Here is a 17,954-nt window from a genome sequence, read left to right on the forward strand (position 1 = left end):
ACATTATATGTTCATTAATTAAATATTGTGGACAGGACAACATTATTTAAAAAATGAACGTTATGTAGCAAGTCTGGTATCTCAGTTCAGGCTTGGCAATGCCAGACCAATGCAGTGGTAGTTACGACAAGTTAGTTTAGTAGCTAGCTAACGACTGAAAGCAGCCAACCCTTGGGACGTATCACCAATTCTGACGTCCATCCTAACCATTTTAAACGTCAACTACGTCCCAAGGATACCGAATAACACGGACCGTCATGCGTGCATAATGTGTTTCCGGGTATGTTGCAGGTGATTACCGGGTTTTAAACAGTCGAGAGTAAGTTTTCGATATTTTATACTGTTTTGAACATATTTTCTGCCGTTTTGTTTTGGAACTGCGTCATTTCATCACAATGATGTCTTTCATACCAAGCGGTGCAAATGGTGGGAGGATGTTAGTTCTGTTCACTGTAGTCTCGGAACCAACGTCACCATAACCAAATAGCTAGCTAACGTGACAACTGCTAATGGCTATCTGTTCCTCCGCTAGCATTGATTCTAATAGCTAACTAACCCAAATAGCTATTTTTGCCCTATTTGTCTGCGGTATCTTGAAAATTGTTTAGGATTTGATATGTGACCTGTATTTGCATTAGTTTTGTCTTCTCTGGCTTTGCATAACGTTATGGTGGTCGTGAAGGGTTGTTAGCTTGTTTGCTAACGTACGTTACGTTAGTAACTGCGATGCAACCAATAATTTTGACACTTCATTGTGCAGCTCAATGTCAAAGCTCTCTTGGTTGCATCGAAGATAACTAACTAGATACTATGTTAGCAACCTAGCTAGCTAGCAACCAAAATTAGTGAAGTATTTTTGTATTTATTTAACCTTTATTTAACTACGGTAGCATAACTGACTAGGCTGTATAATAATGCTACTATCACTTATTATATCGTTCCCTACCAAATAATATATGAACGCCGTCACTTAAAATAATCCCAACAGACAGAGAGGAGCATTAATGTTACCTAACTACTATAGAAGTTAATTGATTGACGTTGGCTGATTGTAGCTAACGTTAGCTAGTAAGTTACCACATGTGAATGACCATATTATAGCCAGCTAGCTGACTGTCAAGCCAGCTAGCTACCTAGATGATTTAACTTGACAAAATATAACGTTAGCTATAATATGATTAACTCACTGTCTCTGACAATTAGCAGACTGCCAGTCAAGCATCGTCTTCGTTCATGTCAGTGGCTCGACTCGGTTGAAACGTCTTGTCCAGTCAGCATGGTGTATTGGTGATGGCATTACTATCTGGGTGCATTGATTCAGGATATACCCATGTGATGTAATCTATTTAAACTTAATCTCATTACCAGGTCCTATACATCAATGTGAAGACACAACGGTTTTGGAAAGCCCTGCTGAAGTTAAGTTTTTGCTTGAATTACTCTCTAACCCCACTGGATGTGAGCACTCCTCTGTATTGTTATGCAAAGTATTGGAAGTGTGAACCTAGGTGTGTACTTTAGAAGTCATTGTTCAAGAAAACATTTTGGAGAACCTTAAGTCCCTATCCCTTCATGAGCTCCAGAAATTAGTTAAGTTCTGCTGAATAACCGAATTTCAGGGAGTGGGCCAGGGACTCAAGACATGGAGGTCGACGGAGAGGTACTCAAACCTACAAATGATGCACTTATAGAAAGGGAGGAGAGGATTGAGGTTGGGGACAATGGGATGGAGAGGACCTCTGAGGTCCTATCACCACTGGAGGCCCTGGCTCCCTCGGACAGTCTTGACATTCAGGATCATGCCACCTCAGGTCCTGTGATGACAGACCATGGCCATACAGAGAAGATCCCAGGGGGAGTTGCTTTAGAGCCCCCTATAGACTGGTTTGAACCCCTGGAGGATGACAATTATGAAGATGACACACAGGGCTTGGACATGGGACTTGCTATGGGGGAGCGACACATGAATAGCAGAGGGGATGCTGAAGAGGAGAGTGTTGCAGGGAGCGAAAGGAGCGGAAGCGTGGCAGGCAGTGAGAGGAACATCAAGAACAACAACAACCTGTATGTTGAGTGATATGTGACACTTGATTTGACTAGCATTGACTGCTGTTTTAGTAATGTTATTATAGGGTAATAGTGACACACTCAGAACATTTTACAAAACACATTTACTTGAAGAACAGTGCAGATGCCAAGTTTGGTAACAGACAGTACAAACCGTCATTCTGTTACCAAACTTAATCTGTACTGTTCTTCAAGTAAATGTGACTTTAAAATGTTCCGTGTAAATTGTTAAAAGTAGTGGGGTTTTTGTTTCACATATACTACCGTTTAACAGTTTGGTCACTTAGAAATGTCCTTGTTTTTGAAAGAAAAGTACAAAGGTTGTCCATTTAAAATAACATCAAATTGATCCGAAATACAGTGTAGACATTGTTAATGTTGTAAATGACTTGTAGCTGGAAACGGCAGATAAAAAAAAAAGGAATATCTACATAGGCGTACAGAGACCCATTATCAGCAACCATCACTCCTGTGTTCCAATGGCATGTTGTGTTAGCTAATCTATGTTTATAATTTTAAAAGGCTAATTGATCATTAGAAAACCCTTTTGCAATTATGTTAGCACAGCTAAAAACGGTTGTGCTGATTTTAAAGAAGCAATAAAACTGGCCTTCTTTAGACTAGTTGAGTATCTAGAGCATCAGCACTTCTGGGTTCGATTACAGGCTCAAAATGTCCGGAAACAAAGAACCTTCTTCTGAAAATCGTCAGTCTATTTTTGTTCTGAGAAATGAAGGCTATTCCATGTGAGAAATTGCCGAGAAACTGAAGATCTCGTACAACGCTGTGTACTACTCCCTTCACAGAACCGCGCAAACTGGTTCTACCCAGAATTGAAAGAGGAGTGGGAGCCCCCGGTGCACAACTGAACAAGTACATTAGATTTTCTAGTTTGAGAAACAGACGCCTCACAAGTCCTCAACTGGCAGCTTCATTAAACAGTACCTGCAAACATCAGTCTTAACGTCAACAGTGAAGAGGCAATTCTGCGATGCTGACCTTTTTTATTTTTTTTACCTTTATTTAACTAGGCAAGTCAGTTAAGAACAAATTCTTATTTTCAATGACTGCTTAGGAACAGTGGGATAACTGCCTTGTTCAGGGGTAGAACGACAGATTTGTACCTTGTCAGCTCAGGGATTTGATCTTGCAACCTTTCGGATACAGGCCCGATGCTCTAACCACTAGGCTATGTTGCACAGAGTTCCTCTGTACAGTGTCTGTGTTCTTCTGCCCATCTTAATCTTTTCTTTTCTTTGGCCAGTCTGAGATATGCATTCTTTGCAACTCTGTGAAAGGAGTAGTACACAACGTTGTACGAGATCTTCAGTTTCTTGGAAATTTCTCGCATGGAATAGCCTTCATTTCTCAGAACAAGAATAGGCTGACAGGTTTCAGAAGAAAGTTCTTGTTTCTGGCCATTTTGAGCCTGTAATCGAACCCACAAATGCTGATGCTCCAGATTCTCAACTAGTCTAAAGATGGCCAGTTTTATTGCTTCTTTAATCAGAACAGCAGTTTTCAGCTGTGGTAACATTATTGCAAAATGGTTTTCTATTGATCAATTAGCCTTTTAAAATGATCAACTTGGATTAGCTAACACATCATGCCATTGGAACACAGGAGTGATGGTTGCAGATAATGGGCCTCTGTACGCCTATGTAGATATTCTATTTAAAAAATCAGCTGTTTCCAGCTACAATAGTCATTTACAACATTAACAATGTCTACACTGTATTTCTGATCAATTTGATGTTATTTTAAATGGACAAAAAATGTGCTTTAATTTCAAAAACAAGGATATTTCGAAATGACCCCAAACTTTTGAACAGTGGTGTACATTTTAAAGTGAAAAATCAGAATCTCAGTCACTCTGTTACCGTTGCCCTATATTTCACAGGCCCAGACTAAATCAATACAGAAGTTGGATAATTTACTCTCCAACATAGAAGTAGCCTAAATTTTAAAGGATTTTTCTGTGTGTGTGAAATAGGCCCCAAATGTTATTACTTGTAGCCAGTCAAACTATACAAAAAGTAGCCAGTTGATGTGCTTTCCAGTTATATTTGATTCTCCTATGATGACAATACTTTGACATTTAGTTTTTATTTTATGCCAGGTTTTCTGTTTATAGGCGGAAGAAAAGAGTGAAACCTGAAGAGGGCTGGGAGGACTGGCCGGCACTTGGAGAGGGGTGGAAGCGCAAGGCGGTTGTTCGTCGCTCGGGTTCTAGTGTTGGCCAGAGTGACGTTTATTACATGAGGTAAAAACATTCTGGCAAAACACTATACATTTTTAGACCAATGGCCAGTTAATATTTTTAACCACTGATATTGTCTTATGATGTAAGGTTCATTGTTATTTACTAAGGCTCATTTACTGTACCTATTGTGTGAATATACCACACAAAAATGTGGTAGAAACAATTAACCTAATAATACAGGCTCACTGCACATGCATTTTGTTATGTCAGTATTATATGCTTTTAGGTGACTTTAAACTATTGATGCCACTAATGGGTCACACTATCTTTCTTCCCTTCTCTGTTCCCCGAAGCCCGAGTAATGAGCGTGTGAGAAGTAGGGTTGAGCTTTCCAAAGTCCTGGCAGATACTCTGGACATGACAATGTTTGATTACAAAGCAGGGGTGTTCAGGGGTGCTGGACAACCCAAGACACTGCGCCTGAGAAAGGTTATAAATGAAAAAGGCTCCCAGCATTTACACTTGAAATGATAACTTATCTTTACCTTCACTAATTTCAATTTATTTTCTAACAAATTCCATCTCGTCTCTTCCAACCCATGGTCTGTTAGAACATACAGAAGGATCATTCTACCTCAGTGGACTGTGGCTTTTCCTCAGAGTCCAGCTCCATGGGCACGCCAAGCAGAGACCCCCACCTCCAACATATCACTCCTCCAAGACCAAACACCTCTCTCACACAGATAAGTTCACCCTCTGTCGCTCATGATGTGGAAGGTATGAAGCACAGTGCAACTAAACTGCCCTGGAGCCCTGTGTCAGCGCTTTCAGTCTCCATCAATGGGAAGGCTGGTTCAGAGCCCTCCTTTTGGTGAGTCAAATGCTCCTATATTATCTCGTAATTTTATCGCTGAGAGTTTAACATTTTCAATCGATCTACATGTGATCTAAAATGTAATGTACATAATCCCTGAAAGTAATTATTTATCATGAGAGGACGATAAACAATAACTAGTTATGCTGCATACTCACCTTTCTGGTAATTAAAAAAAATATAACATTGCTGAGGTGTAATCACTTTTGAAGGTTGAAGTACAAATAAGATTAAAATATGAAATATTTTATGACTTATTTCCTATTCAACAAAACTATGAATAAGGCTTGAAATGATTTTTATGCTTTCTAAATATGGTATAATCAAATTATAAAACTACCAGCTATAATATTTCACCTTCCTTATAACTGTAAATACATATTTGTGTGTTTAGTGTTGGAGCAAATGTCCATATTTTCTGAAGGGCTCTCTTGATCAAAACTTCAGCCCCCACCACTGTGAATGTCACACAGAGCTCTAGCTTGGCTTCCCGAACTCGTTAGGAACTCACCTTTCACCTCATATTATTAATGTCCATCTATGACAGTGGTCACAAACCTATCCTTAGTCAAGATCACTTTCTCATTCGAAAATGATCTGAGTGGTAGATCTCAGCTCGCTTTAAGTCATGTTAAAAAAATAAATAAAATATATATATATATATATATCTCTATCTCTCCTAATAAAAACAGTTGTGAAGGGATGAGGTTTGAGCAATAGACCTAATCCATTATCACAGCATATTGGCTATATTCCAGGCCTACCAATGTTGTTATATTCCTCAATATTTAAATAGACACAATGATATTAATAATTAAAACGCAGGGCTATCGATACACTTGACTACTTATACATTGCATTTCGAGTGGAAGTAGGGAGATGCACGTTTTGTAATAGATTTTTATAACTGATGTTGCGGAATAAAAACTTAAACATGAACTCACTCTGTGCTGTATTCTTTGACAGTCTCTCAGTGGTCATGGTTTTAAAAGTTATTAAATCTTACGTAGGCTAGTATCAAACTTGGTGCCAGGGTTGTGGAAGCTCTGTAGGCATGGTGATTTGAGCTATCTGATTGTCCAGTGCTGTAGGCACACTCAATTTAGCCAGAGATCTCCCGGTCCACTGATTAGGCAGAGTTGGTCTTTTCAGACAAATTTTAATGGTTCAAAATAGGAACACTTTGCTTACCTGGTGCGCAGGGCTTCTGAATCAAATGCACCTTCTGCCAACAGCGCAACACGATAAAGAAATAAGTGCGCAAGCTTTTATCGTTGACTTTTCTGCAGAGATGTTTGGTGATCAACTAGGAATGCCTTGAAGATCAACCAGTGACACAGTTTTCTGTTTTAAATCGATGAATCATTTTAGATTAATGGCTATAAATCGGTCTGTGAATGTTCTATATCGATGAACCACTCTCCTGCTGCGTTATGATGTAAGGATTGCAGGCATGTGCCTTGTCAGTGGCTGTGATGTAGGGTTCAGCCCTGAGCTGATAGACAGTCGGAAGAGCAAATGAAATGGTGGAGGGACATCCCAGCTGCAAGTGGTTTCAGATTTCACATCCTACTTCATACAGGCTAAAACCATATACAATTGTTTCTGTGGGAACCAGGGCTATTGCTCAATGCAAGCCATTTCGATCTACGCGGTCCACAGAATTATAAAAAAATGTATGTCTGTTGGAACCGGTACCAGAACCAAGCAGGTCCCTTATACAGGGGACTTTACATCTAAGAGGTTTTTTAAAAAGTTTAACACGTTCCTAATACGTAATCATGGTTTAGGCTATATGTCAGCTTGAAAAAAAAAAAATGAAAAAAAAAAAAAAAAAAATAAATAAAAAAAAAAAAAAAAATAAAAATATATATATATATATATATAAATACAGCTTTTGTACGTAAAATAAGCAAAGAATACATGGGAGTGATTGTGATATTACGCCCTTTGAACCGTATGTAACTTGCTTCAATACTCTTTATTTCAGCGTCTGTACCATTTGTGATAATTCATACACAGGCTTTGAGTATGAAAGACAGATGAAGAATCCCTGTTGCCCCAAATGCAGGGGTATGTCATCTTATTTAATGTCAATCTAATGAAAGGAAAGCCATTACACAAAATCCTTTTTAAGAGGAACAGAATTGACATATTTTAAGACATTGTAAATGTGGCTTTTTTTTTTAAAACTTTTTTTTTTACTGTTTATTAAGGTTCCATTTGAGATTGTGTTAACAGTATCTCTCATTTCTTTAGGCAAGAATCCAGTTCATCAAAGATTCAGGAAGGTAAACAAGTGTTCCTCAGCTAATTACTCCCTTCTCTGTTTTTAACACACTTTTCATGCTCCTTATAGTTTGTGTTTTGTACTTTTTCCCTTTACTAAATTCATTTTTAACATAGTTAAACGATGATTAATCAACATGGGTCTGAATGGAGGGGAATACTCTACATTTTCTTATCTTTTATAGTGGATTCCTTGTGGTAACTGTAAGGCTTGCCTTACCACAGAGGATTGTGGGAGCTGTGCTAACTGCAAAAAAGCGCTGAACCCTGACTCCAGAAAACCTGTCAGCTGTCGGAAACGCAAATGTTTATGTCCGATCCGCAAGGTACAGACTCGGATCACATTTGTATTTTATTTGTCACATGTGCCGAAAACAACCGGTGTAGACTTTACCCTGAAATGCTTGCTTACGAGTCTTTCCCAACGAAGCAGAGTTTTTTTTAAATAAGAAAAATAGTAACACGTGGAGTAAAATGCACAAGAACTAAGCCATTATACAGGGAGTATCAGTACGAGATCAATGTGTGGAGGTATGTATACTGAACAAAAATATAAATTCAACATATAACAATTACAAAGATTTTACTGATTAACAGTTCATATAAGGAAATCAGTCAATTGAAATAAAGTAATTAGGCCCTAGTCTATGGATTTCACATGACTGGAAATACAGATACCTTTAAAAAAAATGGTAGGCGCGTGGATCAGAAATCCAGTCAGTATCTGGTGTAACTTCCATTTGCCTCATGCCACGCGACACCTCATTTGCATAGAGTTGATCAGGCTGTTCATTGTGGCCCATGGAATGTTGTCCCACTCCTCTTCAGAAGCTGTGCGAAGTTGCTGGACAAGAGCGGGAACTGGAACACGCTGTCGTACACGTCGATCCAGAGTATCCCAAATATGCCCAAAGAGTGACATGTCTGGTGAGTATGCAGGCCATGGAAGAACTGGGACATTTTCAGCATCCAGGAATTGTGTACATATCCTTGCGACATGGGGCCATGCATAATCATGCTGAAATATGAGGGTATAGCGGCGGATGAATGACACAACGATGGGCCTCAGGATCTCGTCACATTATTTCTGTGCATTCAAATTGCCATCGATCAAATGAAATTGTGTTCGTTGTCCGTAGCTTATGCTTGCCCATGCCATAACCCCACTGCCACCATGGGACACTCTGTTCACAACGTGGACGAGCGGTTTGCGGATGTCAACATGACGCAATACATGTGGTCTGCGGTTGTGAGGCCGGTTAGACGTACTGCCAAATTCTCTAAAACGTTGGAGGCGGCTTATGGTAGAGAAATGAACATTCAATTCTCTGGCAACAGCTCTGGTGGACATTCCTGCAGTCTGCATGCAAATTGCATGCTCCTTCAACTTCAGACATCTGTGACATTGTGCTGTGACAAAACTGCACATTTTAGTGGCCTTTTATTGTCCCCAGCACAGGTTGCACTTGTGTAATAGTATGCTGTTTAATCAGCTTCTTGAAATGCCACACCTGTCAGGTAGATGTAACCAAATTTGTTCACTGAATTTAAGAGAAGCATTTTGTGCGTGTGGAACATTTCTGGGACCCACGTTTTAATTGTTGGACATCAAAGACTATAAAAATACCAGTAAATCAGCACTAAGTGATTTTAATTTTGGAAATCTGTTCCAAAGTATTCCCACCATAATAGAGATACACAGTACCAGTCAAAAGTTTGAACACACCTACTCATTCAAGGGTTTTTCTTTATTTTTACTATTTTATACATTGTCAAATTATAGTGAAGACATCAAAATGATGAAATAACGCATATGGAATCATAGTAACCAAAATAGTGTTAAACAAATCTTAATATATTTTAGATTATTCAAAGAAGCCATCCTTTGCCTTGATGAAAGCTTTGCACACTCTTGGCATTCCCTCAACAGCTTCACCTGGAATGTTTTTCCAACAGTCTTGAAGGAGTTTGCACATATGCTGAGCACTTGTTGGCTGCTTTTCCTTCACTTTGTGGTCCAACTCATCCCAAACCATCTCAATTGGGTTGAGGTCGGGTGATTGTGGAGGCTGGGTCATCTGATGCAGCACACCATTACTGTCCTTGGTCAAATAGCCCTTATATAACCTGGAGGTGTGTTTTGGGTATTGTCCTGTTGAAAAACAAATGATAGTCCCACTATTTGACCAAGGAGAGTTGGAGTGCTGTATCAGATGACCTGGCCTACAGAGTACCAGTTATATAAAACTCCTGTCATTGTGCATTGTCAGTGCAAGATTGCATCAATGCAGACAGTCCAGGTATCCATTTTTAATGAGCTATTTAGTGGTCTTATTGCTTGGGGTAGAATCTGTCTCGGAGCATGTTGGGCCGAGAGACGACTCTCCGGTACCGTTTGCTGGACGGTGGCAGAGTCAACATTCTATGGCTTGGGTGGCTGGAGTCTTTGGCAATTTTTTGTTCCTTCTTTTGACACCGCCTGATTATAGAGGTCCTCGGTGCCAGGGAACTTGGCCCCTGTGATGTGCAGAGGGTGGGCCGGACATCCCAGTTCTTCTTCTCAGGGGTGCAGTTGTAACTTTTTGAGGATCCAAGGGCCAGTGCCAAATCTTTTCAGCCTCCTGAGTGGGAAGAGGTGCTGTCGTGACCTATACATGACGTGTGTGGATGGGGGGGGGTGCTCTCCCCTCCTTCTCCTGTAGTCCACGATCAGCTCTTTGGTCTTACTAATGTTGAGATGCTTGTTGTCCTGCCACCACAGGAGTCTTTGACCTCCTCCCTGTAGGCTGACTCATTGCTGTCTGTGATCAGGTCTAGCACTCTCGTGTTGTCAGCAAACTTGATGGTGTTGGAGTCGTGTGTGGCCACACAGTTGTGGATTGAAAGGGAGTACAGGAGGGGACTAGGCACACACCTCTGAGATGCCCCCTTGTCTAAGGTCAGTGTGGTGGAGTTTTAGTTGCCTACCCTCACCACCTGGGTACGGCCCGTCCAGGATCCAGTTGCATCTCTCTGATAGGAGACTCTCATGAACGAACCTCCTCCATCTTATTCTCGAGTGACTGGACATTTCACAATAGAATGGAGGGGAGTGACGGTCGAGTTTTCTCTTCGTCTCAGTCTCGCCAAGATACCGGCCTGTCTGTCATGTCTACGCCTGCTGTGTTTTAGTAGCCCATTTAAACAAAGGAATAGTGTCCTGTATGAACAAGGGAACAGCTGAGTTTAAGTTAAAGACATAAGAAAAGACGGACAATGAATGAAGAAATAAGTGATCCTATTTTGTTTTTATTTGTTTTGTATTTCAGCACAAACCCGAAGGTCCCCAAAAGTTGGATCCCCATCCCATGACGAATTTCAAGGTAATTGACTAGAATCCTATTACCAAGTGTATTCTACTCTGTCTTTCAAAGTAAATAACAAATCTGAATGCATGTAAATTAAAAATGATGAAGGCTACTGAGTATCCATTCCGCTTACTCAATTTAAGGGCAGCATTTCCCACATGTCCACATGTGAACATTGGCAGTTTATTTGTAATGTTCCTTCACGTCTCCATGAAAAGCACCCATAACTGAATATAAATATATTTTTTCAGCAGATTGACAGCGGAGAATTGCAGGTAACAATACCCAGCCATCTCTAATAATACTCCTCCAATCCTGACCTCATTGTTAATTGAATATGCAATGGAAACAATGAATGTAATTGAATAAAGACCCAAGGAGACAGCAGAACAGATCTTACTCATTATTCCCACAGAACTCCACTCCTCAATACAGTGACCCCGAAGATTTCTCTGTGAATGTCGATATAGATGATGACGATGAAGAGTTTGATGGTGATGATGCTGACTATGAGGTAAGCTCTGCTTCAAGCAATAAGTCCTACCCCACTTCTATCTAGGAGTTCCCTCTGCTGGCCAATTACCCCCCCCCCCAAATATAAAAACCATGCTCTCCCTAGGGAGGTCTCCATCTGAAGTTGGTCACAGTTTGGGCTAACAATCTCCTTTTATCTGTCCACTGAATATCTAGACAGTGACATGTATTAGTTCAAATATATATATTTTATCAGTATTTTTTTTTTTCTCATTCTGTCTTTCAGGCTTGGATTAGGAAACGTAAGCGACGCTCCTGTGGGAAGTGTGAAGCTTGTAATAGTAGGATGGACTGTGGGACTTGTGATTTCTGCATAGACAAACCCAAGTTTGGAGGCAGCAACAAGAAGAGACAGAAGTGCCGTCTGCGTCAGTGCCAGAAACAGGCCATGGTAAGGGTTGATTACTCACATATGATGACTTGTCAATCATGTCAGCATTTGAGGGTGACACAATTTTTGGCAAACCCTTTTGAATTAGTCCTTGTAATTAAGCAATGGCCATACTCATTGTTATGCCATGAATGGACTCCTAACAATGTTTTCAATGGTGCTCTTATGTGTATGTATGTGTTTGACAGAGACACTTGTTGCCCTTTCAGTTGGGTCAGACTGATTTTGGGTCCGAAGAGGGTTGGGTGCAGCTTGGCAGGCCTAGACCTCACTTTACATACAGTCGCAAGACCACCCCAAAGAAAAGTAAAACACCGCAGCGGGAAGTGGACCTGGATTTCACTGATGATATAGACGAGCCTCTGCAGGAAGATGATGATCACTCCATGGAAACGGTGAGTTCTGCTATGTGGAGATGGCCTTTCCCTATTTTGTTGTGTTAAAAAATGTTTTATTGTTGTCCCATGTCATCGTCACGTTATTGTAATTGTCTTGAGTACAGGATTCCATGCAAATACTGATATACACTACATGACCAAAAGTATATGGACACCTGCTCGTCGAACATTTCATTCCAAAATCATGGGCATTAATATGGAGTTTGTCCCCTCCCTTTGCTGCTCTTCTGGGAAGACTTTCCACGAGAAAATGTTGGAACATTGCTGCAGGGACTTAATTCCATTCAGCCACAAACGCATGAGTGAGGTCGGGCACTGATGTTGGGCGATTCGGTCTGGCTCGCAACGGGCATTCCAAATCATCCTGAAGTTGTTCGATGGGGTTGAGGTCAGGGCCCTGTGCGGGCCAGTCAAGTTCTTCCACACCGATCTCGACAGTCCATTTCTGTATGGACCTCACTTTGTGCACAGGGGCATTGTCATGCTGAAACAGGAAAGGGCCTTACCCAAACTCTTGTCACAAAGCGGTGAGCTTGGCATTGTGCATGGTGATCTTAGGCTTGTGTGTGTGCGGCTGTGTGTGGCTGCTCGGCCATGGAAACCCATTTCGTTAAGCTCCCAATTTTAACAGTTCTTGTGCTGACGTTGCTTCCAGAGGGAGTTTGGAACTCTGTAGAGTGTTGCAGCCGAGGACAGACTATTTTTTTTATGCCATACGTGCTTCACTGTCCCATTCTGTGAGCTTGTGTGGCCTACCACTTCGGATGAGCCGTTGTTGCTCCTAGACGTTTCCACTTCACATTAACAGCACTTACAGTTGACTGGAGCAGCTCCAGCAGGGCAGAAATTTTACGAACTGACTTGTTGGAAAGGTGGCATCCTATAACGGTGCCACTTTGACTGTCACTAAGCTCTTCAGTAAGCCATTCTACTGACAATATTTGTCTATGGAGATTGCATGGCTGTGTGGTCAATTTTTTAAATATATATATTTTTTCCTGTCAGCAACAGGTGTGGATAAATTAGCTGAATCCACTAATTTGGAAGTATGTCCACATACCTTTGTGTATATTTATATAGTGTACATTAAACTGAATTATACCAAAGTTTTTAAAATCATGTGCTCCCACTTTCTTCTCACTGTCTTATGTCTGTTATTTTCGTAGGCACATTGGCGCCCTATGCTTCCCAGCAGTAGCATACCCCAGGATGAGAACTTCAGAAACCAGCTACCGACAGTCCAGGTTAGTATCAAATTGGAGTTAAGCTTTTGTTTAGGTTTACCTTTGTGGCATTCACCTTGTGGTGAAAAATTATTTTTTACTTAGTATTCCAATACACAATTTCAACAGATTTCTCATATTTTACAGGTGCATAAAGAGACTATGGAAATTGTCAAAAAGAATGCGCTTATGGAGCGTGTCCCACATATCCTCAACCATTTAAGTTCTCCCGCAGTGAGTCACTCTTCTCTTTACCTTATTGAAATTCTCTTAAGCATGCAATGTTTTACACTGCAGTATAATAAAATCACAATCCAGGAGAGGTAAGCTCTAGTAATTGTTTGACCTATGGCTAGTGTGCTCTTCGGTGTTTAACTTTTAACATTTTATACTGGAGTATAGTGTATTTCTCTTTCTTATTGCCCAGTATTGCACACTGTTCAAACCGGCGGATCCCCCAGTGCAATATGGTGAAACCCCAGGTGAGAATACGTCCTTGGCAACCCCGGATGGGCAGAGTGGAATGAATGGAGGAAGGCTAAGTGTGGAGAAGCATGTAGAAACACCATCTGGAGAGCCTGAAGTAGAGGTCACACCTATGGTAAGTGACCACTTCCTGCTTTGGTGCATAGGTACACTTTACAGCATTGTAACCAATATTTAAGGCTAATAATTACCTTTTCGTTTGACTACAGGAAGTTCTGTGTTAGAGTTATTATGCTTGGATTTAAAATGTTAAGATATTCTATTAGAAATACATGTGCAAGTAAATCTCCAACTGGAGTAAGAGTGGAGTGGAATTGATTCCAACTGCATTCTGTTACTCCTATTATGTTCTCTGTAGATCACTCAGATCTTCAGTTTGGCTGACAGTGCAGGAACAAGTGGGATCGACCAGGACCATGAGCTGCTAAAGCTACTGGAGTCCCTGCGCAGCTCTGCACTCCCCACACTCTGGTTTGCCATAATGGTGGAGGGCCCAATGCTACAGCTACTGCAGTGCTCCAAGCTCTCCCACATGGTGGACACAACTGTCCAGATTGACCTAGGCTTCTGCTATCAGATCTGTGTACAGGGCCAACAGCTGCTCCTCACCCACCCGCTGTATGAAGCTCACCCATCTGGCCTGACCTCTGTGCCCCAGGTAGTGAACCTGCTGCTAGATCTGGAGAAGTACAACGTGTGCCAGGGGGTCCCGACCAAGGAGCAGCCATTCAGCCAGGCTCCAATCATCATTGAGCGAGCATCGACCTGTGACTTTCTGGTACTTAAAGAAACAGAGCACTGTCCGAAGTGTAAGGCCTTATCGTGTAGCTATTAAGAACATTTGATGCCGCAGGGTCACTTAGCAGGAGAAAATGAACAAATGGCCACAGTACACACAGCATCACACCTCTGCCCTCACAAAACATCTCAATTCTTTGCTGGGGATGGACAACCAGGACTGGTTTACACACTTACCACTGGACTTTGCAATTAAATGTAAGAATTTGATACGGGATGTTTTATTGCCCTTTTCGTAAGTATATCTTACAAATAAATGTACAAATCATTATGGTTTTAAAGCCTGCTTTTTTGCAATAGCTTTTCAGGTTGATTGAGGCACTACTAGTACAGAATACAGATATTATAGCTTTCAGCCGCTCTCTGACACCCAATGTGAGCCGTGTGTCCTGTTTATTTTTCTCTTGTTTAGTTCTCAATGTGGAAGGTCACAGTGCATCCACATTTCTTCATGTAGATAGATAATAAGTGGTTTATCTTGGTAATGTAAGCAACCTTCAGACAAGTTATTGATCATAAGCACATGAACATTGTTCGATTAGATCATTGATTTATAAATTAATCAATATGTGAAACCAATGTCCCACATGAAGACCTAAATGGATGGGATTATTACATTCTGTCAACCGTTGGCTGATCCAATGTTGTTGTTTTGAGAGCAGGGGTTCCAGAACCTCTTCTAGAGGGTGAGACAGTGATAATCCTTATAAGCGTCATCTTCCCATTGCCACTGTTAATCATCATCTGAAGAGAACCACAGCCAAACGGCTTGCTTGATTTGAATTACACCATCGGTTGCATGTTATCTTTCACTGCTCATGGAGATTCTATTAAGTATCTACGGTGATGTTGTTCTATTCAGACACGTGAAAAATACAGATGTGCTCAAATTGAAGCATTAGTACTTAGTTTTCTGCAAAACTGTTTTCTAAAACATTTATTTTACATTAAATTTATCTGCATTTGAAAAAAGTGAACACTGAAATTATTCTGTCATGACCTGTGAATTCTATTCCCATGGCTCTGGTCCTTCTTTTTACAGTCTATGTTCTGGTCAGTGTGTTGTTCTTTCTACTTTAGACCGTTATTCCATATAGTTTCTTTATAAGGTTTGGTATCATGGAGAAATATGCATTTGTAAAATGAGCAAATTCTGCTGATTTTTAATAAAGCCTATTTTTCAAAATGTAAGTGGTGGTTTACGATGTAAATATGGGAAGTATTTTAGCTAAACAAATGGCTCTGATTCATTAAATTAATTTATATTGTATAAAAGGCAAGCACATTTTTTTTCAACAACAAAAAAATATTCAGGATAGGAATCATTTTTTAAAATGAGGGTACAACAGTAGGCAGTGAATGACCATACTCAAAATAACCCACCTCGGTCTTCTAGCTATTTGGTTATTTTATAAGCCTGAAGCGCGTTACTAATTTACATATTAGGTGTGACCATGGCAAACAGTAATACAGGAAGACACGAGCGCCTTGGACATGTATTCTTGCAAAACGAAGGTATTTATTTAATTTTAAAACATGAGTTACATTGTAATTATGTGTGACATGAAGCATGCTATTAAAAACATTCTATATCTTATGCAAGTAGGGACAACCTTTCCCGTGAAGACAGTTTCACGTTTGTTTGAGATGTGCAGCGCAAGGCATCGACGCAAGGGAGGATGGGGGTTGTATACGCGCGAGAAAAGGGCAGTTGATGAATTTCAATTGGAATATGGAGCCACATTGGATACGCAGAAGAACAGTATCTGGAAATTATAGCGAATGGGCCATTGCTAGGCTACATTGTAACATTTTAGTCAAAGAACATAATCGCGAGGCTTTGATCGGGCTGTCTCGTGGCTTTACAACATTGAACAGCACCATGGAGACCTCCACACATCAGTCATATTCTCAGGGATGGGATTCTATAGGCTCTATGAACTCTTCGTTATGACATTATAGGGACGTGTACAACACGGAAACTATATTGTAGCCACAATCCATGAGTATATGGCACGTCTTCGTTAATTTGCGATTTAAAATCTTCATCAATGGTTTCCTTTTCAGGCAAGTAACCATCTGCAATATAATTTTGTAGAATTACTTTACAGCCAAAAGGTGCATTCAAAGTCTGTCCTGGCGCAATTAAGAAATAGCGTAGGCTATTGCTGTTTTAGCCTATTTTAATCGGGTTTAATTGAATGGTGGTGATGGCCTTGTCTCTCGCTGTTAGAATTACAATTTTTAATCAGTAATATATATATTTTTATAATTATACTATTTGACAACCTCACTACTGACAGGGTAATGTATTTGTTGCCTTCCCACTGCTGTCTCACATGAAAAACCAAAACATCTGCCTAGTGGGGTTGTGATTACTACTGGTTGTAGCATACCATACATTTTGACATTTCATCATGACACATTGATGAATTCCCATATCGTGTTGGTCACTAAATTGCCAGGAGATTTCAAGATTTTATTCTGAATACTGCAAAATTGTATGTTTGTAGGATTTTCTGACATATTTGTATAATCTCCTCGAGCTGTTGCTGCATACATGCATAGGAGGATGATATGGAACATATACATACATTATATATGTTCCATACAGTATGTATACATACAGTACACATGGCCCATCGATAGTTAATGCAGTTACAACAGAATTTTTACTGCTTGTTTTCCAAAGCAATTATTTTGTAATCTGTCCCTTTTAGTGTCTAAGACTGTCCTACAGATTTAACTTTTAAGATGGTTACTTTGTTTATCATTTCAGCTTTAACAGTGGAGTTATTAGAGATGAGCTCTGTAAGGTGTGCATGTTCCCACACACATTTAACCAGTGCTGGTATTAACACTATTATGAACACATTCTTGAACAAGGATATCTAGAGCTGCCAGGATCTGAGGGACTTGTTCAAATCTGTCCTGGACAGTGCCTCAGGGTAATTCACTGCTGTTGCTTTGGTCTGTTTGAGAAACACTGCTGTTCTCAGAAAGGGATTTTCTACGTTGTTGCCAATGCAGTGTTACATTTTTGGTACTGATCACTTTAGAAGTGATCTTTTTTTGCATGGTCTTTGAGTTCATTGTGCATGACAATTAGAGGATGTTACAGAAGGTAAAGTAAACCATTGTCAGGAAATCAGTGGATGGCAGACAGTAAACCTTTTGAGTGCTTGTCTATAGGGGTGTGGTTTGTGCACACTATTTTCTTGAAGCCCAAGTTAACTAGAGCCAGTCATTAATTTGATCAACTCACTTGATGTTCCATGAAAGTACTTATAAGCTGCCAGGCATAAGGATCTACTCAAGGATCTCCTTGGGTCACAGCCAAACTG

At 40.4% G+C, this 17,954-nt stretch overlaps 2 protein-coding genes across 11 annotated transcripts in view; both read left to right on the top strand.

Moving 5' to 3' along the window:
- Positions 1-238: 238 nt before the first annotated feature.
- Positions 239-15,801, top strand: mbd1b (methyl-CpG binding domain protein 1b). 8 transcript variants are annotated; one of them, XM_064966672.1, is made up of 18 exons: positions 239-319; positions 1,369-2,064; positions 4,187-4,330; positions 4,624-4,759; positions 4,882-5,141; positions 7,135-7,217; positions 7,404-7,435; positions 7,619-7,759; positions 8,262-8,360; positions 10,742-10,795; positions 11,032-11,055; positions 11,196-11,294; positions 11,541-11,705; positions 11,894-12,100; positions 13,270-13,347; positions 13,474-13,560; positions 13,754-13,927; positions 14,171-15,801. In XM_064966672.1, the coding sequence occupies exons 2-18, from the start codon at positions 1,643-1,645 to the stop codon at positions 14,645-14,647; spliced, it is 2,682 nt and encodes an 893-aa protein (XP_064822744.1). In that variant the 5' UTR covers positions 239-319; positions 1,369-1,642; the 3' UTR covers positions 14,648-15,801. The 8 variants fall into 8 exon arrangements, with proteins under 8 accessions (XP_064822744.1, XP_064822747.1, XP_064822746.1 ...); XM_064966675.1 differs by having other exon boundaries at positions 11,915-12,100; XM_064966674.1 differs by having other exon boundaries at positions 11,035-11,055.
- Positions 15,802-16,061: 260 nt separating this feature from the next.
- Positions 16,062-17,954, top strand: part of ccdc120b (coiled-coil domain containing 120b) — a 38,140-nt gene continuing 36,247 nt past the window's right edge. For 2 of the 3 annotated variants that reach the window (XM_064966682.1, XM_064966684.1), the window contains exon 1: positions 16,062-16,125. The gene's annotated coding sequence lies outside the window, so the exon portion shown is untranslated. The remainder of the gene's footprint in view (positions 16,126-17,954) is intronic. The other variant, XM_064966683.1, reaches the window with a different exon arrangement.

Source organism: Oncorhynchus masou, chromosome 5, assembly GCF_036934945.1.
Source record: "Oncorhynchus masou masou isolate Uvic2021 chromosome 5, UVic_Omas_1.1, whole genome shotgun sequence".
Classification (NCBI taxonomy): domain Eukaryota; kingdom Metazoa; phylum Chordata; class Actinopteri; order Salmoniformes; family Salmonidae; genus Oncorhynchus; species Oncorhynchus masou.

What these genes read in the sequence shown, in the direction of transcription:
- mbd1b (XM_064966672.1), top strand. Translation starts at nt 1,643, where the DNA reads ATGGAGGTCGACGGAGAGGTACTCAAACCTACAAATGATGCACTTATA. An exon ending in AGTGACGTTTATTACATGAG is followed by an intron (nt 4,331 to 4,623) that starts GTAAAAACATTC and finishes TGTTCCCCGAAG; the next exon opens with CCCGAGTAATGAGCGTGTGA. An exon ending in CTGTTGCCCCAAATGCAGGG is followed by an intron (nt 7,218 to 7,403) that starts GTATGTCATCTT and finishes TCATTTCTTTAG; the next exon opens with GCAAGAATCCAGTTCATCAA.